The sequence below is a fragment of the Oryctolagus cuniculus genome, chromosome 18 (genome assembly GCF_964237555.1).
Source record: "Oryctolagus cuniculus chromosome 18, mOryCun1.1, whole genome shotgun sequence".
Classification (NCBI taxonomy): domain Eukaryota; kingdom Metazoa; phylum Chordata; class Mammalia; order Lagomorpha; family Leporidae; genus Oryctolagus; species Oryctolagus cuniculus.
In genome coordinates, this window is record NC_091449.1 from 41,306,258 (window position 1) to 41,331,210 (window position 24,953).

Here is a 24,953-nt window from a genome sequence, read left to right on the forward strand (position 1 = left end):
CCGGTGCCCCGACCTGGACTAGAACCCGGTGTGCCGGCGCTGCAAGGCAGAGGATTAGCCTAGTGAGTCGTGGTGCCGGCCTGCCTGTGGTTATTACCCCAAATCTTTCTATCACTTGCAGATGAACCCAGGCAGCTGCCATAAAGCCCGGCAGGTGGAAGAGGCTCAGGTAAGATTTGAGAAGTGAAGCAGAAAACTAAGGACCTGTTTCTGATTTTCCTGCCCTTCAAGGGAGAAGGATGGGGGGAGAAGGGAAGGGCAAGGGGGTGGAGATCAGGGGGCGGCTGCCCGCATCGTAGCAGTGCCCAGGCAAGCCTGAGCCCACCTCCACCCCAACATTGGGGAAGGACTTTGGCGTCCAGGGGCTGGTGGCCAGTAGAGGGCAAACTCCACCCCTGCCCTTGCGGGGGCTTAGCACCGTGGAGCTCCTGGCTGCAAACTGAAACTCACGGAGCAGGTCCCCTGCTGCCAGTCTTCCCTCCTCCCTCCCCTCTCCACGGGGTCTCTAACAAGAGCGGGGAAGCCAATGAGCAGTGTCACCCTGGCATGCCGCCCGCTCTGACAGGTCCAACTTCCTTCCTGAACACACGCTCAGGTACGGGGTTTTGAAAAAACTGGCTTCAGTGAATCTCGATGACCTAGAGTAACTCTTTCAGGAGCAAAACAAAAGGGACCCATAAAAGGAGTTTGTTTTCCTTTGTGATTTGTGGTTTAGGAAATACATTTAGTCTTTGTCCCCGTTCTTGGCACAGACTCCTACAGCCCTTGGAATTTCCCGAATGGCAAGAGAGTCTTCAATCAAGCTGAGCTTATGCTAATGAGGAGAGTTAGGGTGGGGCCCTGAAGGCCCCAGGACAGGGCCCCCACACCACCATTCACCCAAAGGACCAAGTGATTAGAGGACTGGGACTTCCAGCCCTAACCACCACTTCCCTCCCAAAAGGGTGGGACAGGAGCTAAATGTTTATTAAAAAAAATATATGTAGCACTGGGCATTCTGGGGCAACCACATCCCATATAGGAGTGCTTGGGATTGAGCCCTGGCTCCTCTTTGGATCCAGCGTCCTGCTAACGTGCCTGGGAGGCAGCAGATGATGGCCCCAGGAATTAAATCCCTGCCGCTCACCTATGTGGGAGACCTGGCTTTGTCTTGGCCCAGCCCTGGCTGTTGCGGACCCTTGGGGAGTGAACCAGCAGATGGAGATCCCCATGTCTCTCTCTCTGCCTCCCTGTCAGTCTCTGCCTTTCAGATCAATCTTTAAATGCATATGTGGTGAACTGCACGTAGCAATGGTGCACATTCATGGGCACAGTGAGGTCTTTCCACACAGGCAGGCAGTGTATGATGACCAGGTCCGGAGACCTGGCAGACCTGTCGCAGATCACTCACGTTAGAACATTTAAAATCCTAGGAGCTCAATGTTCCATTCACGGTTGTGAGCCGGGCAGGCACTTGGCCTTGTACTTCACACCCTCCTGCCCCACATCTGGGTGCCTGAGTTTGATGCCCAGCTCCCTCCTGATGCCAGTGTCTCACTAATGTAGATCTGGAAAGCCAGCTCCAGCTGCTGGCTTCCTGCCGCCCACTTGGAGCCCTGGACAGAGCTCCGTGCTCCCAGCTTCGGCCCCAGCAGGAGACTTCTGCAGGTATCGGGGAGCGAAGCAGCAGCGTAGAGCTCTCTCTGTCTCTGCCTCTCCAAACAAAAATAAACACCAGTGTGTTGAACAAGGAGATTTCAGGGGCTCCCTGGTGAGTGCACGCATCCCACGTGCACCTGGCTCCCCGCCATAGAAGGCCCTGGATCAACCTCTTTCTCTATATGTTCTGTGACTTCCAGCACAGTGATGCCCTGAGTCCCGGGAGCTGTCCTAGCAAATTGTAGCACCTGCAAGGGGGCTCCAGGACCCCCTGAATGCATGGCTGGGCGGTCAGCGGTCCCAGGGCTCCAGACTGGCAACTGGCAGGTAGCGTGGGGGCGGCCTGTGCCACTGAGCCCTGCACCTGTGGGGTCTGGTGCTAACTCCAGGTGCTGTCAGAATTGAATTCAAGGGTAGCGCTCCCCAGCCCTGGCCCCTAACACCTCCCCTGAAGCAGGTGTCACAGAGAATTGGTCTGTGTGGAAAGAAACCCACCATGTTTGGAACCAGGAGTGTTCTATACGGAGTGATCTGGAGACAGATTGGAGGTTCCAAACCAAGTCTGGGTGAAACCAGCACGGGGCTGCCTGGATTCCTGCTGCCAGCAAGGGTGTTGAGTGCTCGTAGAGACTTGCAGTGCGTGTACGGGGCCTGCGCTGTGGTGTTGTTCAAATGTGTGTGTACAGGGCCGGTGCTGTGGCATAGAGCGTTAAGCTGATGCCTGCAGCACCGGCATCCCATATGGGTGCTGGCTGGAGTCCTGACTGCTCCATTTCCAATCCTTGCGGGTGCACATGGGAGAAAAGCAGAAGATGGCCCAAGTCCTTGGGTCCCTGCACCATGTGGGAGACTGGGATGAAGCTCTTGGCTCCTGGCTTTGGCTTTGCCCAGCCCGGGTCATTGCAGCCATTTGAGGAGTGAACCAGCGGTTAAAAGATCTCTCTCTCTCTCTCTCCCTCTCTCTCTTTCCTCTCTCTCTCTCTGTAACTCTGACTTCCAAATAAATAAATAAATCTTTTTTAAAAAGGAGTGTGTATATACATCTATACATTTTTTAAAATTTTTAAAATCATGCATAATTTTTTTTTATAGTACTCATTTCCATGAACTTAAAAAAATGTATTTATTTATTTGAAAGGTAGAGTGCTGGCTCACTCCCCAAATGCTCACAACAGCCAGGGCTGGGCTAGGCTGAAGACAGGAACCTGGAACTCCATCCGGGTCTCCTGCATGGGTGGCAAGGACCCAAGCGCCCAAGCCATCATCTGGTGCCCTTTTAGGCACATTAGCAGTAAGCGGATGGGACCTAAACCAGACACTCCAATACGGGATGTTCCCAGTGGCAGCTTTAACCCCCTGAGCCAGAACACCTGCCCCCACGAGTACATCTATATATTTTTAGATGGAGTCCAGATGCCCGAAGAATCCTTTGCAAAACAAGTTAAAAATACACTGGGCAATGATCGCTGGAGGATCCTCGCCGTTAGCTAAAAAATACATCGGAAGCTGCCAAAGCTTAGGCAGCAAGTCGTTATTTTCTGTCTATGGCCCTGAAATTGCCATGGTGGTGGGGAGGGGAGCCATGGCTCTGGCTGTCCAAAGGCGTCTTCATTTGTTTCTCCAATGCCCTTGGGAAGGAAGCACTGGTTGGCATTGTTGTTTTTGAGTCATTGTTTTCTTTGGTACAAAGCTGGAGTGATTTGCCTGAGACCACATGGAGAGCAGAAATGCAGGCACAGCCTGGAGCAGCTCTGTTGAGCTCTGTCCCCAGCAGGCGCACCCATGGCTGAACCTGCCTTACAAACGCAAAGCTTTCGCCCATTTGCAGACGCGGTGCCCGCGATTGGTTCGCAATCGGTTCGGTTCGGAGCAGCCACGAAAGAAAATCTCTAGAGGTGGAGACATCGCTTTTCAAGGTTGCCCATGTTCTGTTAGGAAAAAAATCCCAAGAATTCCGATGCCCTGGAGGCTGTGACTTCCCAACTGTTCTCAGGGGTTCGAAATGTTCAGGTAAAATTCTGCTGAGAGAGAGAGGATTTCCATATCCTTTTGTCTCTCCCCACCCTGCTCCTATGACCCTACAGTCCTCCAAGTGCCCTTCCCGTGGCTATGGGGATTTTCTGGTTGCTTTTGGAGGAGCACAGAACGCAGGGGAGGAAGCAGACGCTGCAAGACACTGGCACCTGGGGCTCCGTTGGTCTGGGCCCCATCGGCGGAGACGCAGACTCTGTTAACCAAGGGCGAGGAGCAGAGCGGTTTCTGGGTAGTCGCAATCTCATTCGAAAGGACATGTTGTGAACAAGCCGAGCGGTGCAACCCGGATTCCACATATTAATTCCTTCCCTGCAGACCCGTGAACTGAGCTAAATGACCTCGCAGGTGCCAGCAATGCGGCTTCACCACAGCACAGCAACTGAGCCCACCGCTCCGTGCCCGTGGCTGAAGGCACCAACCGCGTCGCAGCCGATTTCCTTATAAGTGCTCAGGGGAGCACAGTGGTGCTTCCTTGAGAATCTGAACATCAGTATAGCTTTTAAAAATTGATTGACGCCGGCGCCACGGCTCACTAGGCTAATCCTCCGCCTTGCGGCGCCGGCACCCAGGGTTCTAGTCCCGATCGGGGCGCCGGATTCTGTCCCGGTTGCCCCTCTTCCAGGCCAGCTCTCTGCTGTGGCCAGGGAGTGCAGTGGAGGATGGCCCAAGTACTTGAGCCCTGCACCCCATGGGAGACCAGGATAAGTACCTGGCTCCTGCCATGGGATCAGCGCGGTGCGCCGGCTGCAGCGCGCCGGCCGCGCCGGCCATTGGAGGGTGAACCAACGGCAAAGGAAGACCTTTCTCTCTGTCTCTCTCTCTCACTGTCCACTCTGCCTGTCAATAATAATAATAATAATAATAATAAAAATTTAAAAAATTGATTGACTACTAAAGTCAAACAAAAAAATCGATTGATTATGTGAGAGGCAGAGAATACAGAGAGCGTGTGCCCCCCTCTGCGAGCTCACTCCCACCCGCCTGCAGTGGCTGGGGCTGGGCCGGGCTGAAGCTGGAAGCCAGGTCTCCCACGTCAGCAGCAGGAACTCGGCCATCACCGCTCCTCCCAGGATCTGCATTAGCAGGAGCCAGAAGCTGGAGCCGAGACAGGAAGCCAGGCACTGAGATACGGGGTGCAGGCATCCTCACGGCTGGGCTGAGCCCCCACGCCAGCACAGGCTTCTACACGACAGGTAGCCCCTGTTGTCTCACGCAGGGAAGGGGGACGCAAACTTGCTGCTTCTGGGACAGAAGACAAGAGCGGAGGAGCGTGGAGTAAGTGCTTCTCAGCGTCGCTTTCACAGCCCAGCGTTGTCCAGGGCTTGCTTCCGGTGTGTATGGGAAATGCTTTCTTTTTAAGCTGCTGCTTGTAATACCCGCATCCTATATCCGGGTGCCTGGTTCAAGGCCCAGTTACTCTGTGCTTCTGATCCAGCCTCCTGCTGATGTGTCCAGGAGGCAGTGGGTGATGGCTCAACTGCTTAGACCCCTGCCACCCACGTGGGAGACCCACATGGAGCTCCTGGCTCCTGGCTTCAGCCTGGTCCAGCTCTGGCTGTTGCAGGCATTTGGGGAGTGAACAGCAGATGGGAGATCTCGCTCTGTCATTCTGCCATTTAGTTAGTTAGTTATTAAGATTTATTTATTTAAAAGGAGAGTGACAGCGGAAAAAGGAGAGATGGGGAAAGAAATTTTCCACCAGCTGCTTCACTCCCCCAGTGCCTGCAACAGTCAAAGGAGGGTCAGGCTGAAGCTGGAAACTCCAACCTGGTCTCCACGTGGGTGGCAGGAGCCTGAGCACTTGGGCCGTTTTCTGCTGCTTTCCCAGGCACATAGCAGGGAGCTGGATCGGAATGGAGCAGCCAGGGCTCCAACCAGAGCTCAGATATGGAATGCCAGCGACACAGGCAGTGCCACCACACCAGCCCCTGCCACTCTGCCTTATGAGTAAACTAAGTAAATCTTAAGAATAAATAAGTAAAATGGCATGAATGACTTGAGCCAAATGAATGTCACTTGAAAATACGCGCGTCTCACTCTAATTACACTAATTACAGGGATTTCCACTGAGTGCCCGGAACCGCCACACCCCGCCCAGCGGCCGGCCACGCGCCCCCAGATCCCGGTGTCTCTCTGGCCTCGGGCACCTGCCTTTCATGAGTTCCCTCCCACCCTGGCCATCACAGCACGCGCCCCCCATGCAAACCCGACTCCCGCTTCCCTCCTACACAGTGCCCAGGAGCACGAAGAAAAGCAGTGTGGGGCAAAGGTCCCTCCGCCCCCGCCCGGGAGAGCGCAGCGCGGCGTGGGGACATCACAGCCGACGCTGGACACCGGGAAGAAAGGAGTCACACAGGTGCTTTCCCCGCCCCGCTGCTGTCCACCTATCCCTGCATGGCCCTGGGCCATGACTCCCTCAATCGCACAGATCAAGTGGAGCTGACAAGGGCAAGCGGCAAGCCTGGATGCTCTCAGCAACACTGCAGGGGCCGGAAGGCTGCGGACCGAGCCGCGGGTGCTTCCTGGGTAGGCACCCTGGGGACAGCGGGCGCCGCGGCCCTGCAGGCCAGCGGGCAGAAGGTGCCTGGGGCTGCAACAGCCTCCGACAGGTGAGAAATCTTCTTCCTCTCTTTCTTTTTAAAGGTGCAGCCTTGTTTTCCACTTTTTTTTTAAATTTAGAGACTATTTTACAATTATTTATTTATTTATTTTAAAGGCAAAGAGAGAGGGAGAGAGATTTTCCATTTGCTAGTTTGCTCCCCAAATGGCTGCAAGACCTAGGGCTGGGCCAGGCTGAAGCCAGGAACCTGCAGTTCAGTCCTGGTCTGCCGTGTTGGTTGCAGAGCCCCAGGGACTTGAGCCCTCACCTGCTGCCTCCCAGGGTGCACATCAGCAGGAAGCCAGAATCAAAAGTGGAGCCAGGCCTCGAACCCGGGCCCTCTGCTAGGGAATGCAGGCGTCTCAACCGCTGAGCCACGGACCTGCCCCCAGCCAGAACGTTCTGGGGCTGAAGGGGTCAGAGTACTGGCCTGCAGTGTGTACAGGTCATCGAGAATGCGCGTGTGGGGATCGGTGCTGTGGCACAGGGGGTGAAGCCTCCAGCGTCCCACAGAGCACCAGTCCCCGCTGCCCTGCCTCCGAGCCAGCTCCCTGCTAATGCACCTGGGAAGGCAGCAGAAGCTGGCCCAGGTATCTGGGCCCCTGCACCGATGAGGGAGACCTGGATGGAGTTCCTGGCTCCTGGCTTTGGTCTGGTCCAGCACTGGCTGTTGAGCCACTTGGGGAGTGAATTGGCAGATGGGAGATTCTCTCTCCATCCCTGTGTCTGTCCTGCCATTCAAATAAATAGATCTTAAATTAAAAAAAAAAAATGAATGTGTACTCCCTCCTGGGAGCAAATCCCAGCCCCTGGGCTGCTTGCTGCTGCTGGGCCTGGGGGCTCTCGGGCGGCTCCAGGCTTCAAGTCTCAGCTCCAATCAGCACCTCAGAGAGGCCTTGGTCCCAGCATCTCCCTAAATGAAGTCCTTGTTGAATTCCCACATGAAGAAGGAAAGGGAGCCGGAGTCCATCGCCCTAGGTGCAAGTCCCCGTCTGTCAGAACACAGAGGGAGCAGCTCGCTTGGCGCAGAGCCGCGCCAGGAGCCTGCACGGGGAGCCACGCCGAGCCAGGCGGGCAGGGAGGCCCTGCAGGAGCAGACACGAAGCGCCGCAGTGCCAGCCCACGGGAACCCTCGAGGAATGGGAGCCGGCTCTGCTTCCTGAGAAAACCCCCAGCAGGTCAGCTCACGGAACGTGGCTTTCTGTTCATTTTGTCTGAAAGGCAGAAACACGTAAAGAGCCGGGAGACCATCCATCCCCAAATGCCTGCAACAGCCAGGACCGGGCCGGGCCGAAGCCAGGAGCTCCATCAGGGTCTCCCACACGGGTGGCAAGGACCCAAGTACTTGGGCCATCATCCACCGCCTCCCAGGGTGCGCACTGCTAATTGATCCAGGGAGCTGGAGCTGCAGCAGGGCCAGGGCTGGCACCCAGGCACTCGGATCTGGGGTGCCTGCCTCCTAAGCACCACCTCACCCAGACCCCTGCCCGTCCCCGGTCTCAGACCTTTGACAGCGCGGTGCCGAGCGGCCTTTACAGTATTCGTGGAATGAGCGCTTGAGCAGGGCCGAAGGAAAACAGAGCAGTCCTGGACTCAGAAATTCTTTACACAGTGTCTTCAGGGGGAAGTGGCCCCCGGGGCCTCCCCAGGGCAGCCCCCCGGATTCAGCGCCTCCAAACACAGAGAAAGCCATAGCTCCCCACCAAGGAGGCCACTTCCGGCTGCTCTCGGTGATGCCGGCGCGGGAGGGAGACACGATGTCTAAGGCCCTCCTCGGTGGTGGCAGCCAGGGGAAGAGGGCTCTGGTAGACACACCAGCTCGGGAACATTAAAAGGACCGCATCGAGGCATGCGCAGAAGAGGCCGAGGGCCGTGAAGGTGACGAGAGGCCTGCTTCTCCCTGACCCTATCGGCCAATGCTGGGGGCGGGGAGGGGCCCTGTGAGTCCGGTAGGGGTGGCGCCATAGGCCCATTAGATGTCTGAGGGGTCTTCAGAGGGTTTGTGGAGGGTGGGTGTTCGGCCTATGGTTAGGACTCCAGCGGCCCACCCACAGCAGAGTACCTGGGTGCTGGTCCCAGCCCGGGCTCCGACTCCAGACCCTGGCGGGCGGCAATGATAGCTCAGGTGGTTGGGTCCCTGCCACCCCTGCGGGAGACCTGGACCGTGTTCCTGGCCTGCAGCTTCCGTCCCGGGTCAGCCTAGGGCCAGCCCCAGTCATTGCAGGTATCTGGGGAGTGAACCAGTTGATGAAAGCCCTCTCTCTTTTTCTGTCTCGCAAAATTCATGGAAAATAGGGGCCGGTGCTGTGGCACAGTGGGTTAATGCCCTGGCCTGAAGCACTGGCATCCCATATGGGCGCTGGTTTGAGACCCGCTGCTCCACTTCTGATCCAGCTCTCTGCTATGGCCTGGGAAAGCAGTAGAAGATGGCCCAAGTGCTTGGGCCCTGCACCTGCATGGGAGACCCAGAAGAAGCTCCTGGCTCCTGGTTTCGGATTGGCACAGCTCTGGCTGTTGCGGCCATTTGGGGAGTGAACCAGCGGATGGAAGACCTCTCTCTCTGTCTCTGTCTCTCTGCCTCTCCTCTCTCTCTCTGTGTTTAACTCTGACTTTCAAATAAATAAATAAATCTTTTAAAAAAATCATGGAAGATGCAAGTTATGAGAATATTATACATGGATTTCACAAGGTTTGGACCAGATAAATTTATCTTCTAATTCAATTTTCCATGAATTTTTTAAGTACCTCATACTTCCATTCGGAATGATATTATGTTTAAAAAATAACTGCGGGGGCCACCGCCTGCAACCCCAGCATCCCATATGAGCTCTGGTTTTTATCCCAGCTGCTCCATTTCCAATCCAGCTCCCTGCCTGGGAAAAGCAGTGGACGATGGCTCAGGAGTTTGGCACCCACACGGGATGCAAGCTCCTGGCTCCTGGCTCCTGACTCCTGGCTCCTGGCTTCCATCTGGCCCAGCCCTGGACATCTGGGGAGTGAACTGGCGAATGGAAGATCGATCTTTCTCTAACTCTGAATTCCAAGCAAAGAAACAAAAATCTTTGTAAAAAAAAATTTCAAATCTGTCTCTTATCCAGGGGTGGACACTGTGGTGCAGCAGGTTCAGCCACCACGTGGGATGTTCACATCCCATACCTCAGTGCCCAAGACCAAGCCTGGCCTCTGCTTCTGATCCAGCTTCCTGCTAATGCACCTGCACCTGGGGCCCGGCACCCACTTGGTAGACCAGCTGGAGCTCCTGGCTCCTGGCTTTGGCATGGCTGGCTGTTATGGACATTTAGGGAGTGAACCAGGGAATGGAAGTTGTCTCCCTACCCCTCTCTCTGTCGCTCTGCTTTTCAAATAATTAAACTTAAAATAATTAAACTTAAAAAAAAGCCCCTGTTACCCAAGAAATATGTGCATTTAATTAACATTTAATTTCTTTGATGCTTTATAAGTAATTCAAGCACAAGTTCCAACCCTCTAAGGGTATTAGCTGCCAATCCCAGTTCTTTAAAGAGAAGTCTGTTGGTCCTGGGGCAGAACTCTCTCCCCCTCCACCCTGCCCCTCACCTGGCTAGACTGCGACACTGGCCTCCGGTCCCCAGGGTTCGCTGCCGCTGGGCCTCCCGCAGCCGCTGTGGTACCCTTTCCAAAAAGCAGCTGTATCCAGGCCATTCTCTGGCTGCACTGCATTCTGGGCTGTTTCTCAGCCTTCAGGATAAAGTACAAATTCCTGTGAAGCCTTTACAACCGGGCCCTCCCTCCCAGGACTGCCCTTTGCCCTGGGCCCTGTGGCCATCGGCCACACCGGCTGCCGGCTCCCTGGGCCGCCTTCCCTCCCACTGCATGGCCTTAGAGACCCTGTGTCCTCCAGCCTCCGATGTAATCTTCCCTTTGAACGCCTGGTGCCTAGGATGGCACTGGGGCGGGTGAAGCCACCACTCCTGACGCCAGCATCCGAGCTGCTCCACTTCCTATCCAGCTCCCTGCCAAGGGCCGCAGATCGTGGCTTGAGCGCTTGGACCTCTGCCACCCACATGGGCAATCTGGATGGGGCTCCTGCTCTGGTTTCCACCCAGCCCTGGCAGCAGACGCAAGGTCTCCCCCTTTATCATTCTGCCTTTCAAATAAATGCATGAACTTTTAGGGAAAAAAAAAAACCACACACACAACGAATGCAGCTGGTTGCAAATCCCTCTTAGTGAGCAGAGTGTTCCAGAATCACCTCCATTCATTTTCGATTTGACCAGGGCTCTTTTTCTGTTTTCCTGCATTGCTGTGTTTCCTAAGCAAAAGTGCATTCCTAGGACCCAGCTGGTTGTTACTCCCAGCGTCCAGCAAACGGCTTCTTGAGTGAATGAGTAAATGAATGAACGGATGAATGGATGGGTGGGACTGCCCGGGCGTTTATTGCAGGGCAAACCCCTCTCAGACCCTCTCAGACTGAGCCCTATGCCTTCCAGGATGATGAAGTAACAGGGGGAAAACAGGGAGAGGAGAGATCCTCGGGCTCCGGCAAATTCCTCCTTCTCTCTGAGTTTCTGTTTCCTTATTTGTAAGACAAAAGCACTGCCTGCCCGGATGGGCTCCGAAGGCAGCTTCTTCGGCCCAAATCCTAGCCAGCTCGGCTCCTTCCAAAGCGCAGACAGCAACCAGCCAAGAACTAGCGCCACCTAGTGGCCAACAGGCGCCTGACAGCCACGAGAAAGGCCAGGCGACCAGAGACCGAAATCCCCCCAAACTCAATTCCACTTATGGGGCAGCTACGACCCAGGTCAAACCTGCGGATATGAAGTGAAACCGAGGACGTGTGTGAAGCAGGCAATGAGAATGCCTAAATCGTGGGAGAAAAAAAAAAAAAACCAGCAAGACTATGGACTATGGTCTCCTTGTCCTTGCAAGGACTTTCTGCTTACACTTTGATAAGTGTTCTCCTTGGGAGGAAAGGTACTCTTGGGCAACCTGTGTCCTGGCACTCCAGTGACTCCATAAAACCACAAACCGTGGTGTAGCAGGTAAAGTCACTGCCTGCAGCGCCAGTGTCCCATATGGGCACTGGTTCAAGTCCTGACTGCTCCACTTCTGATCTTTCTCTCTGCTATGGCCTGGGAAAGCAGTAGAAGATGGCCCAAGTCCTTGGGCCCCTGCATCCACGTGGGAGACCTGGAAGAAGCTCCTGGCTCCTGGCTTTGGATCAGCACAGCTCCGGCCGTTGCAGCCATTAGGAGAGTGAACTAGCAGATGGGAGACCTCTCTCTCTCTTTCCCCTTCTTTGTAACTCTGATTTTCAAGTAAAATAAATAAATTTTTAAAAAAGAATGGATCTGTATTTTGAAATTTTCTTTACCTTCATTGTAATGGGATAAGAAACATCAAAATCCAAATATGATCCATCTACCCCAGAGAAAATATTGAGGACGATTCTGAGAGGCGATGAAACAGTAAGACACAAGTATCAGTGTTCAGGAGTGAGCTTCATTACAACTCACCTGAAAGCTTTTATTAGCTGAACGTTTGCTTTGTAAATTACTTTCTGGTGGCCAAAATCAAGATTCAAGCAGCCAACCAAACAAATGCAGCTGAAGTGAGGCTTTCCCAGGCTCTGTCCCCAAGGCCACGTCCGAGACCCTCTCGGGGCAAAGCGGAAGTGGGGAGGGAGGAACTTTGTCCACCCTTGGGTAGAGAAGGCCGCTTCCACAGAGCGCAGGACAAATCCTCAGCCATCCCGGTGAGCCCCATTACCGCACCCAGCTATGTTTGCAAACAACACTGCAGCCTGCTGCCTTTAAATGCGTCCTCGCCCGTCCGTCTCCCGGCGAGGGAACCCCAGCAACGACACATTCAGTGGTCTCTTGTCTGCGTGTTCATTATTAGGGCGTAGCGCCAGAAACACGTACGAGCGTACTTCAGAAAGCTGGTGGAAACCGGCGCTACATCGTATGTCTATTACGGCACCAAAAACATCGAAATCCGTACAAACACGAGTCTTCTCACATTTCACAGGAAACATGCATTTGAAAAAGATATGTGTGGCTTTCGAAATTTCTAGCACCAAGATAACCTTATTTTCAAATGCTATTTATGTATGTATGTATTAGGGAGAGATGGAGGGAGGAGAGATCTCCCGTCTGTTGGTTCACTCCCCAGTGCTACAATAGTGGGGCTGCACCAGGCCACAGCCAACACCTGGGCTCTAAATCCAGCTCTTTCATGTGGGTGGCAGGGACCCAGGTGCTGGAGCCCTCACCCGCTGTCTCTCAGGGTGCGCATGAGCAGCGGTTGGAATAGGACGTGGAACCCGGACTGACAGCCAGGCACTCAGACTATCACAAGCAATTTTTTTAAAGATTTATTTATTTATTTGAAATTCAGAGTTAGAGAGACAGAAGTCTTCCATCTGCTGGTTCACACCCCAGATGGCCACAATGGCCGGAGCTGTGCCAATCCAAAGCCAGGAGCTTCTGCCAGGTCTCCTACGTGAGGGCAGGGGCCCAAGGACTTGGACCATCTTCCAATGCTTTCCCAGGCCATAGCGAGAGTGGGATCAGAAGTGGAGCAGCCGGGATGCGAACCGGTGCCCATATGGGATGCCTGCGCTGAAGGCGGCGGCTTTACCTGCTACATCACAGCACCGGCCCCCACAAGCAGCATTTTAACCACTGTGCCAAATGCCCACCCCAAACTTGGCTTTGAGTCCACCTGGGTTTCCCACAGCCTCTGTGAACTCCTAGCGGGCGTGAGTTTCTAAATGGTGCAGCGCGGCGTTGAAAGGGGACTTTCGCGGCAGCGCCGTGTTTTCCAAACCACATGACCTAGAAGTGCTTGAAGAAGGAAAAACTGCAGATGGAAAACCCAATCAGCATCTTCCAGAGGGAGTGAGTCAGACTCCCTTGGGCAGGTCCTGGAGACAGCTCTGAAGGGCAGGAATGTGTCACTGGGCACAGGCGTGACGGACGAGCGACACGAAGGGACAGAGCGAGCGCTGGGGCAGCTCCGTGCCCGAGCTGGACTTGACCTCCGCTCAGCGTGAGCCTCTCCTGTGAGCTTCCTGTGCCTACCACGGCTACATAGACGATAGGTTCCCTTCGCATTCTAGCTGACAGATGTGGAAAAAAAAAAAAAAGAATTTCAAACATACAGAGTTTCAACAAAACCTTCAATGAAATTTCTAAACTTGAATAAGGCTTAAATAGGTAATCCAAGCACTTCAGCAGAAAGTCCATTAGTGCAGGGCACAGCCATCAGCTTTGCAGCAAAACTCAAAGAAAACACCTGCAATTCATTTCATGGCTTGCGACTCGGAAATATATTAGCTTCACGTGGACCGTCACCTCCTGGGGCCGGCGTCACCACGCAGTGGGGTAAGCAGCCATGGCCGTGACCACCTCCCGTCTCCAAGAGCCAGTTCCAGTCCCAGCTGCTCTGCCTCTGACCCAGCTCCCTGGTGCTGTGTCTGGGAAAGCAGTGGAAGACGGCACAAGTGCTTGGGTCCCTGCCGCCCACATAGGAGACCCTGAGGGAGTTTCTGGCCCCCCTCCACAATGCGTCTCTCCTCTCTGTGTGAACCAGCAGGTGGAAGACCCCTCTCCTGCCTCCCTCCCTGTCACTCTGCCTTTCACATAACTAAATAGATCTTTTCTAAAGAAAAGCAAAATTACTTCCTGCATTCATACCCTTTGCAATGCAAATGTTCTCCTGTTCTTCAAGCTCCCCCATCCCACTTGGAAATTCTCTCTGCCCAGAGATGACCGAGACTTTCCCTCTCCCCTCGGAATAGCGCGCTCTGCGCGGAGGTGGAGCCGGTCTCTCCTGCGCGGAGCACGAGGCCGCCCAGCTCACACAAGGCCGTGCCTCCTTGATTAATGGACCTGCCAGCTCGATGAGCTGCTATCGCCCCGCAGAGGCTGAGCCCCCAGAAGGTCACTTCTTATCCTGGTTGCCCACGCACTCCTGTCTTATGAGCTCTGTGTGCCTTCCAGATGGGCCCGGGGTTTCATCTGGGGTTTTGTTAATAATCAGGCCAGTTACATCCTAGCCGATGACTGAATTATGTAATGCAGCAGAATTAATTTCTTTTGTTCAAATAATGTGCTTCATAAGATAGGCATTTTCCCCACTATTTTTCACGCCTGTCGGCTAAGCTGCTGCCCAACCATTTTAATCAATTTCTAGATCAATATAAACATTGGGTTTTCCTAGATTCTGCCTGGAGAGAATGCCCTGGAACAACAGAGCTGTTTAAAAGGGAAAAAAATAAAATCATTGACTGAAACCCTTTGCTCCACTAAGTCGAAGCCAGGGGAGCCGAAGTGGAAGCGAGGCTGAGTGACGTCACTGCTGTGTTCACACTTTTCAGGGAGCGGCGAGGCTCCAATTGAGCCGAAGAACCAGAACTCAGACTGGAAGTGAGCAGGCTCAGGGGCTCGTCCAAGCTTCTGGATAGAAAGTGTTCTTGAAAACTTTATTTATTTATTTATTTATTTGAGAGGGCAGGAGGGAAGAGGAGGACGGGGGGGGGGGGGGAGAGAAAAAGACGAACTCCTATTTGCTGGTTCCCTCCCTAGAGAGTGGGACTGGTGCACACTGAAGCCAGGAGCCGGGAACCCAATCCAGGTCTCCCACATGGGCGGCAGGAACTCGGGGGTCCCCTGCTGCCCCCCTGGGTCTGCATTAGCAGGAAGCTGGAGTCAGGAGCCAGAGCCAGGTGTTCAGCCCAAGCCCTCTGATGTGGGATATGCAGCTTCTCACCCAGCGTCTTAACCACCTGGCGAAGCGCCTGCCCTGAGAACATTCTGGAAAGAGTGTGTAACCACTGGACAGAATAAATGTACAGGGATCATCTCAAAGTCAAAACAACAGACCACCCCTTAGAATGTGTTCCATAAAGTAAATAAAGAAAAATATTCCGGACCAGCGCTATGACCCAGCGGGTTAATGCCCTGGCCTGAAGCGCCAACATCCCATATGGGTGCTGGTTCAAGTCCCAGCTGCTCCTCTTCCGATCCAGCTCTCCGCTATGGCCTGGGAAAGCAGAAGATGGCCCAAGTCCTTAGGCACCTGCATCCACGTGGGAGACCCAGAGGAAGCTCCTGGCTTCGGATTGGTGCAGCTCTGGCTGTTGTAGCCAATTGGGGAGTGAACCAGTGGATGGAAGACCTTTCTCTCTGCCTCTCCTCTCTCTGTGTAACTCTAACTTTCAAATAAATAAATAATTTTTTTTAAAAGTCTAAAACGTATACAAGAAAGGGAACATAAACCGACAGCCATGCACACTGGACACAGCACCCAGTGGGGAGAGGGACACGGCTCTCCCAGGGCTGGGAGGAGGTGGGATGGACCAGGCCAAGCCCCAGCTCCGAAGGCAGAGAGCCCAGGTCACAGCCGGGCTTCATCCATTTGGCATTGCTACAACAGAATACCATGGACTGGGTGCTTTACCAAGGGAAGGGATTTCTTTCTCGTGGTTCTGGAGGCTGGGAAAGCAGTAGAAGATGGCCCAAGTGCTTGGGCCCCTGCACCCATGCGGGAGACTCAATGAAGTTCCTGGTTCCTGGCTTCAGTCTGGCCAAGCCCTGGCCATTGAAGCCATCTGGGGAATGAACCAGCAGATGGAAGATCTCTCTCTCTCTCTCTCTCTCTCTCTCTCTTTCTCTCTCTCTTTCCAATTCTGCCTTTCAAATAAATAAATCTTTAAAAAAAAAAAAAAGGGTACTTGAACTTGCTCCAAGAACAAACCCACTCCCAAGGTCACAACGTGAATCCACCAGCGGAGGTGGAGCCCTGCGGCCTCCTGCAGGCCTGGCCTGGCTACACGGTGACCATGGCAATCACACTTAAACCTGCGTTCTCGGGAGAGCACTCAGCCCACAGCACTCTGAGCAGCATCAGGACTGGAGGTCAGAGACCCATCAAGAAACAAGATAGCACCCACGGACTCCCCAGCGGCGGCGAGACCAGCGGTCCACGCTGACCCTCGGCTGAACGCACTAGGAGAAGGCTCATGGACAAAACCAGAAACGTGCACAGAACACGCAGGCGCAAATGTAAGCCAGCCCTGAGCTCAGACCAACGTGTATAATGAAACAAGGCATGTGCAGAGCCTGCACAGCTGCCCACTGCCCATTTTGCTATTTCACCCTCGAAGGTTGCCTCTGATGACCCCGCGCTGACTCCACAAACACCCAGAGAAACTGCTAAGGAAAGCAACTCCGAGTTCCCGGATGTGCCTAACGCGGAGCGCTGGAGCCCAGCAATCGATTCAGCATCAATCAGCGTTGGCTGACGAATTAACAAGAGGCATTTTCTCATTTTCTCTATTAGGCTTCTGCTGCTATATTTAGGATCCTACTCATTGGCACTGGGTGGGTGCCCTTTGATTTCCTTCTCGCATGTCTGGGAAATTCTGTGATTCAGCCACCATTATTCTTTGTTTCGGTTTGCTGTCTTCAGAGGCATGACTCAGATCTGGACGGAAAACTCCAGACTCCGATGGATTAATGCACAGCTGAATCACACCAAGTTTCTCATCTCCCCCTTCTAGGCCCCGAAAACTCCTTCCCCATAGTCATTACACATTGTTCCCGAGAAGTAATCGGCAATAAAGGATCTACCCACATCCTCGGCGCTACCAGAAACTCAAGCCCGTGTAGATTATGTCCCGGCACAGAGGCTGGCTCCCTGGCACAGGTCCCGGCTCATACGTCCTGCCGGCAGCCGGCAGCTTCCGAGTGCACATGACTCATCCGCCAAAGCCGCTCGCCAGACTGAACCGTGGAAGTGAGCCCAGTCTGATTTTAAAACTTGTTTTAGGCTTCCATATGGAAGTTTTCAGTGTTATCTGAATATTAATAATAATTTTTTGGACCTGCGTGGGAACAGCCCAAGCCTCCCGCCCCCTCTTTCTTTAAGAAGCAAAACACTGGCGGCACAGCGGACTAAGCCACAGCCTGCAGCGCTGGCATCCCATATGGGCGCTGGTTCAGGTCCCGGCTGCTCCTCTTCTGAACCAGCTCTCTGGTAATGACCTGGAAAAAGCAGCAGAGGATGGCCCAGGTGTTTGGGCCCCTGCACTGGCATGGGAGACTGGATAAAGCTCCTGGCTTCAGCCTGGCCCAGCCCCGGCTGTTGCAGCCATTTGGGGAGTGAACCAGCAGATGGAAGATTCTTTCTTTCTGTCTCTGTCTGTCTCTAATTCTGCCTTTCAAATAAATAAATAAATCTTAAAAAATAAAAAAGAAAGACGCAAAACACTTTTGGTCTCCCAGACTTGGAAATGTGAAAGGCCCCTCCCCCACCCCGGATAATTAGCTCTGTAGCCATTTGCCTGGTTCATTGCTTTTGTCTGGGGGCGGGGGGGGGGGGGGGGGGGGGCGGTTAACAAAACTCTGCTTACCTCCTAGAGAGAGGACCCCTGAGGCGACCGCTGGACTTGGGTCTGTAGGTTAAGCTCCAAGGTGTTGGGAAGACCCTGGCGCTGTCTGCCTGATATTCCCACCTCCAAACGCGAGAGTGTCAGACCCTGAAGACTCCCCGAGGTGGCCAAAGGGCAGCACCTGCGGCGACGCTCACCTGCAGAGAGCCCGGCTGCAGCTATAGGACCCGTCCACCCCTGTTAAGGTTCCCAGAAGACCCTTTCGGGTTTCGAGGCCAAGAACCATCATCTCCCCCTGTGCTCTCCCAGCGGAGGGTACCCAGGCAGAGTGCGGCCCCGGAGGAGCATGGGAGCGAGGACGGGGTACTTATTATTTACTTTAAGGCACTTAGTAAGAAATCCCGTCCCTGATCCACAGCACATCTGCGTGTGTGTTCAGGATAAAATTAATAAGGATAAATTGGCCTGCGCCATGGCTCACTAGGCTAATCCTCCGCCTTGCGGCACCGGCATACCGGGTTCTAGTCCCGGTCGGGGTGCCAAATTCTGTCACGGTTGCCCCTCTTCCAGGCCAGCTCTCTGCTATGGCCCGGGAGTGCAGTGGAAGATGGCCCAAGTCCTTGGGTCCTGCACCCTCATGGAAGACCAGGAGGAAGCACCTGGCTCCTGGCTTCGGATCAGTGGTGCGCCGGCCACGGCAGCCATTGGAGGGTGAACCAACGGCAAAGGAAGACCTTTCTCTCTGTCTCTCACTGTCTAACTCTGCTTGTCAAAAATAAATAAATAAATAAATAAATAAGGATAAATTATAAAGCCCAAACACTAATAGGGGCAGGGCCGTTCTTTCCTTCACCAATCATGACTGGCTCTGGAGAAGCCGCGGAAGAGATGTCCAATCAAAAGCCTTGTCCCACCCTCCTGGACTGGGCGGTGCCTGGATCCTGAGGTGTGGGAGGAGTTGGTTCCCGTCTTGTGGAGCTTCGGATAGAATGCAGGCCGCGGAGTTGAAGTTGAATGTCAGAGAAACAGCAAATAAAAGCTTCAGTACAAGTATATCCTAAATATTGCATGAGACATGCCTATGCTTAAAAAAAATCAAACATGTGTTATTTATCTGAATGTCCAATGAACTGAGCATCTTTTTTCTTTAAAGATTTACTTACTTATTCATTTAAGAGAGAGAGAGAGAGAGAGAGAGAGAATCTTCCAAAATCCAGACCTAGCCCAAGCTGAAGCCAGGCGCCATGAGTTCCTTCCAGGTCTCCCACGTGGGTGGCAGGTATCCAGGCTCGTGGGCCATCTTCACTGCTCTCCCAGGCACCTCAGCAGGGAGCAGGATTGAAAGAGCAGCTGAAACTTGAAAGGGCGCTCCGGTATGGGATGCCGGTGTTGTAGGCAGTGGCTTAACCCACTGCGCTGGGCCAGCCCCAAGACAGAATTTTTAAAAGTATATAATGCGAGAATGAAAGTTAGCCAGCCAGGGTCACGGTGAAGGGTGTTGGCGGCTGAGGCAGGACATTGGCCCCTGGGATCTCGGGGGCGGGTCTTCCTGTCGCTGGCCAAGGTTCTGATTCCCCGAGGACTCTGCCAGTGGTCAGGGTGAATCGCCTGTTATGATTGGGGTCTGATCGCGCCATCCTGGCCACCTGGCAGCAGCATGGTGGACAGGACTGATGGGATGAGAGAGCTCTCCGAAGCCGCTAAGTGCAGCCTGTCATACAGACGGAGAAGAGGGTCCTTCTCAAGGATCACCCAGGACCAGGGTTCTGCCTTGGGGCTTTTGCTATTGAGTTTCTCTTTAGGACAGGGAGAGAGCTAGGAATGATGGGAAATGAGCCTGGCTGCCCGAGTTTCCCTCGCTGGGCAAAGCGCTCTCTCACACTGGACTGACCATCCGCAAATGAACTTGGTCTTGGTCGAAACAGCTCCCTCTCTCTTTATCCCTGTCTCTTTTTTTTTTTCTTTCTTTCTTTTTTACTCTAAAGATTTATTTACTTATTTGAGAGGCAGCGTTACAGAGAGAGGAAGAGACACAGAGAGAGGTCTTCTGTTTGCTGGCTCACTCCCCAGTGGATGGAAGGGTGGCACTTCCAGTGGATGGAAAATTCTCTCTCTCCAATAAATACTCCTTAAAATAATAATAAAGCTGTGCTGCTGTCTCATGTAACAAGCAGTCCAGCAATGAGTGGTCAGGGGTTGGCTTGGCGATTCAAGCATTTCACAGCCTGCGTGTCTCCGATTCCTGGCTCTTCAGTCGTAAGACGGTGCCTGAGGCCCCAAATATATCCTCACATCAGTGTGGCGAGGAAGAGAAAGAAGAAGGGGGAACGCTGCAATGGTGGACTTTCTTTTTTATCAAGGGGTCTCCCGTCATCCTTCCATTTATAGCTCACTGATTGAAACTGGCCACCTGGTGTGGGGAGGCCAGCGAGGCGGCAGAGAATGGTCACTGGCTTACCTGGGGACAGGGAGGGGGCAAGCACAGTGCAGCCCCCTGGAGTTAAGAGTTCCTGTGGTCTCAGGGCCTTCCCCTTGCTCTGAAGATAAACACTCCCTGCCTAGACCAGGATTAGAGCAGCGTAGGGCTCAAGGCTGACCTAGATTGACCTTCAGCTCATCATACACTCTTTGGCACACCTTAGTATACTAAATATCACAGCTGCCAGCCACCATGATGGTGACATTCCACCACATAAGGAAGAAAACGGAGTGGACGCTGGATTCCAGGACATCTCCACCGACTTCCCAGAAAAACCATGAATACGCCTCCCCTTTCATTAAAGGGCCCGTATACTCTCAAGCACGGCCCAGAGCTGGGGCCATGCCCTCCCAGGAGGCTCTGCTCCAGGGAGTCTGGATCTTTGCCTTTTTTTTTTTTTTTTTTTGACAGGCAGAGTGGACAGTGAGAGAGAGAGAGAGAGAGAAAGGTCTTCCTTTGCCGTTGGTTCACCCTCCAATGGCCACCGTGGCTGGCGCGCTGCGGCCAGCGCACCATGCTGATCCGATGGCAGGAGCCAGGTACTTATCCTGGTCTCCCATGGGGTGCAGGGCCCAAGTACTTGGGCCATCCTCCACTGCACTCCCTGGCCACAGCAGAGAGCTGGCCTGGAAGAGGGGCAACCGGGACAGAATCCGGCGCCCCTACCGGGACTAGAACCCGGTGTGCGGGCGCCGCAAGGCGGAGGATTAGCCTAGTGAGCCACAGCGCCGGCACGGATCTTTGCTCTTCAATATAACACTTGCCACTATTTCCTGGCTCACTCCTGGATTCCTTCTTGAAGCAAAGTCCAATACCAAGCCTTCATCTCCCGGGAGTGAGTGTGTTGCTGCCCCCAACTAAACCCGGGCTCTGTCAGCAAGGAGGAAGAGGGGAACAGCTCTCAAACTGCCCTCTCCTGCAGACAGAGCCAACGGGACTGGCTCGCATGGGTCACTGTGTTTGAGGCACCATCCATGACCCAAAGGAGATGTTCCATGTGGAGGCAGGGTCCTGGGGCGAGAGGAAGACTGAGGGCTCTTGGGGGTTTGATGAGGGCGTCACTGGCGTCACTGCAGCAGCACCGTCCCGTGGTGGGAGCTCCACCAGGGAGCCTGCAGCCAGGAAATTCACTTAGTTTTTCACACAAAGGTGTTGTCACACATGGCCGGTTTTTGAAGTGAATCCACTAGCCAGGAATGTTTGTCTAAATACTTTAATTAAAATGCCTTATAATACGAAAGCCAGAGCGTACATAAAATATTCATGTTGGCTAAGAAAAGGGATTAAAAATTCCAGGTAGCTGAACACATTTTGATAATGAATTTTTAAACAGCTCCCTGGTTTTTACTTAAAATATTTATGTAGTTAAAAAATTAACTTGCTATTCATTTCCTACTGAGATGCAGGGCACGCTGAGACATTTTAACAGAGCAGAAGAGAATCGACACGCACAGCCCAAAGTCCCATTTTTCCTGCGGAACTACAGCACCTCCAAGCTGCACCGGTCAGAGCTCCACAACCAGCCAGGCCAATTCCATTTGGAGAAGAACGCCAGCCTCAAATTCAGTTGACCTCACAGCCACATTTTATCAAAGTGTTGAGTTTAGCGAGATATCCCAGTGAAGGAAAGATACTGCTCATCTCATTCCCAAATCAATTTTCTATCCAGGACAATTCTTAGGGACCTCATGAGTGTCTTGTCTTGTAGAACAAGCGGTAGACGTCCAAGGTCTGACATCTCAAAGAACGAGTGCCAACATAAATAGAAATAGGACCTCGCAGTGAGGCGCTGTTGGAACATTCTACATCCACGGAGGAGAACATGTTTGCTAGCCTATCTGAAGGCTTGAAATGCTTGCTAAGACAGAAGCTTCTCCAAGCTTGGCTCTTAGAACAGATGGAGTAAATGTGGGAATGACAATACGGGGTGGAACAGAAACAGGTCTCCCTAAACCACCAGACTCCTCCATTTATAGTGTTTCCCAGTGAAATGATGGCTGCGTAAGACTTTTTGATTGCAGCATGATTTTGTAATAGGCTCTACTGATTTATTTAAGAAACAGAAAATGGGAGAGAGAGAGAGAGAGAGAGAGAGAGAGAGAGACTCCCCCATTGGCTGGTCTACTTCCAGAGAGCCACAGTGAGCACAGCTGAAGTCAGGAGCCTGGAATTCAATCCAAGCCTCCCACAGGGGCGGCAGGGGCTCCAGCACTTGGGCTGTCACCTGCTGCCTCTGGGACTCCTCCCCGTTCTTGCTTTCTCAATCCCCCGCGGGTGAAATTTAGTGGTTATTTAGGAGAAATGACGCATGATGAGGATGGGCTAGGATGAAGTTGCATCTGGATTTCATGGAAGGTCTTGGGGGTGTGCACTAGCAGGAAGCTGGAGCAGCCCAGGCCCTCTGCTGCGGATGGACGCAGGCATCTTAATTGTCAGGCCCAACACCTGTCCCTGAAGGCAGTGCTGTTTTTCACAGCATCAGACTGGGAACAACACAAATGCCCCTCAAAGGGAGAGTGGCAGAAATGTGATGACACACCCACACGCGGGCTTGTGCACAGCCAGGAAAAACACGAGGATGCTCTCTACGTACTAATGGGGAACGAGCTCCAGAAAAATAAGCAGAAAATAATAGTGATTCTAGTATTTGCCACTACTTCTGTTTAAAAAAATAACCAAAAGGAGAGGAACAAGAGTGGATTTGTGTGTTTCCTTGTGGAAGCACAAACGGTCTCCGAGAGGGCGCAGGAGTCTGCCGCCAAGGTCACTTCCAGGGAGGGGTCCAGGGAAGTCGGCTGCCCGGACTGTTTTTCCGGGGGACCCTTTTGTCCCCATGGAAATGTTACTGCCTATGAAAATCAGTTAGCGAAAGCTTTAAAAGACTCGCATGGGGGGCTGGCGTTGTGGTGCAGCAGGTTCAGCAGCCGCTGTGATGTCTGCATCCTGTAAGGCCCCCGGTTTGAGTCCTGGCTGCTCCACTTCCCATCCAGCTCTCTGCTAATGCGCTCTGGAAGGCAGTGGAACATGGCCCAAGTGGCTATGGGAGACCAGGACGGAGATCCAGGCTCCTGGCTCCTGCCTGGCCCAGATCTGGTTGTTGTGGCTATTTGGGGAATGAACCAGCAGATGGAAGATCTTTATCTCTCTCTCTCAGCCTTTTAAACACATAATTTTTAAAGTATAATGACAATGTCGCTCATCGTCACATTCCATGTGCCATTCTCCCAGTGGTGTGATCTGCCATCAACTGGAAAAATCCGCCCATCATCCTGGGATTTGGACGTGTTTAGACCAGCCCAGGAACTCCCATATTGTCTAATGTTTTTCACAGTGGAAATGAACGCCATTTGTAGTTGATGGACAGCCAGATGCAATGCAAACCCCCAGAGGCCCCTTCGGCAACTCACCTGTTCCCATCACTGTATATGGGAGGCACAGTGCCCACTGAGTTCCAGCCCATGTTCACTGTCGCTGGTGGAATCGCCTGACTCGTACTAGATCCTGCTTGGAATCCCCGCCTCCCCCACGAGCCATTCCCTACGCAGAGAAAAACCCTCCCATAAATATTCATGAACTTGGTGAGCCCTCCCCCCCTTTTTTTTATCCTAAAAGCCACATGACCTCATTCGAGACACTTCAGGGAACTCAATGGTGTTGTCAGCTGCGAGGTTGCGAGGTTTCATTTTCTTGGATTAAGGAACATTGCTGCCACCATCCCTGTCACCAGGGTGCCCAGACCAAGCAAGACCCACCCCTGCTGCTGAGAAATGGGGCTTTTCTGGGTAGCCCTGCAGGCTCAGCAGAGCCTCTTGCCAGAAGTCCATTTCCACTGTATCTGATCATGAAGAGCCGACCAGGGAAGACAAAGGCTACCACGCCCCTTGGTGACGGACAGCAGCCCCAAGCTCGGGTCGGGACAGCCCTAAATCCTGCTCAGTTCAACCACGTGCCACCCTCCTTCCTGGGGAAAAGCCACTCATCCACCAGCCCTTGACTTCTCCAACCAAGCTTCCCAGGGGGCCCGAGCTCTGTTTTACGCCTTGCCTAATGAACTTTCCGGGGCGGGGGATAACTTTATTCTTAAAAGTGCCACCCTTTAGAGAGAAGTCAGGCTCTCGAGTGAGGGTGGGCGCTTGGGGGCACGAACACTTGGGGACGTTTGTTGACTACAAGCCCCTCGATAAGCTGATCGGTGTCTCCACCGGGGGGCGCTGCTGTGCGGCATCGGGAGACTCCGGAGCGCAGCAGGTGCCCCTGCCCGGACTGCGTGCCTGGCGCAGCCTCACTCTGCCTCGTCCTTCTTCTCCTCTGGCCCCTCCACGGACAGGATCTGCTCGCCGGACTCCGGGCCTGGGCTTGTGCGGATCTGCACTGATGGCTCCTCCGGCCGGGCTGCTTCCTCTTCACCTCCCTCGGGCTTCTCGGGGGATTCCGGGGGCGCCTGGGGTGCGTGGGGCTCTGGGGCTGAGGGCGGGTCCGGGGCGGCCTCCGAGGGAGCCACGGGCTGGTCCGGGGCTGCGGTACCTGCCTCTCCCCCCGCGGCATCTTGTGAGCTCTTGGCCTGCAATCCGGAAAGGAAGACTGGTGAGTCATGCAGTGGCCACAGCGACTGGGACTCCTCCCGGTTCTCGCTTTCCCAATCCCCCGCAGGTGAAATTTACTGCACTGGGTTATTTAGGAGAAACTGATGCATGATGGGGGTGGGCTAGAATGAAGTTGCATTTGGATTTCATGGAAGGTCTTGGGGGATGTCTTTGATCTCTGTTGAGTTGCAGGGCTGGAAGCTGGGGATGGGAAAAGTCACCGGTTGGAGGGCAGAGCCCTGT

General features: G+C 53.6%; 1 protein-coding gene across 4 annotated transcripts in view; it reads right to left on the reverse strand.

The window, feature by feature from the left end:
- Positions 1–21,324: 21,324 nt before the first annotated feature.
- Positions 21,325–24,953, reverse strand: part of CNGB1 (cyclic nucleotide gated channel subunit beta 1) — a 68,053-nt gene continuing 64,424 nt past the window's right edge. For all 4 annotated transcript variants that reach the window (XM_070061969.1, XM_070061971.1, XM_070061970.1 and 1 more), the window contains one exon: positions 21,325–24,688. In XM_070061969.1, the coding sequence (XP_069918070.1) occupies positions 24,410–24,688 (279 nt within the window). In that variant the 3' untranslated portion in view covers positions 21,325–24,409. The remainder of the gene's footprint in view (positions 24,689–24,953) is intronic.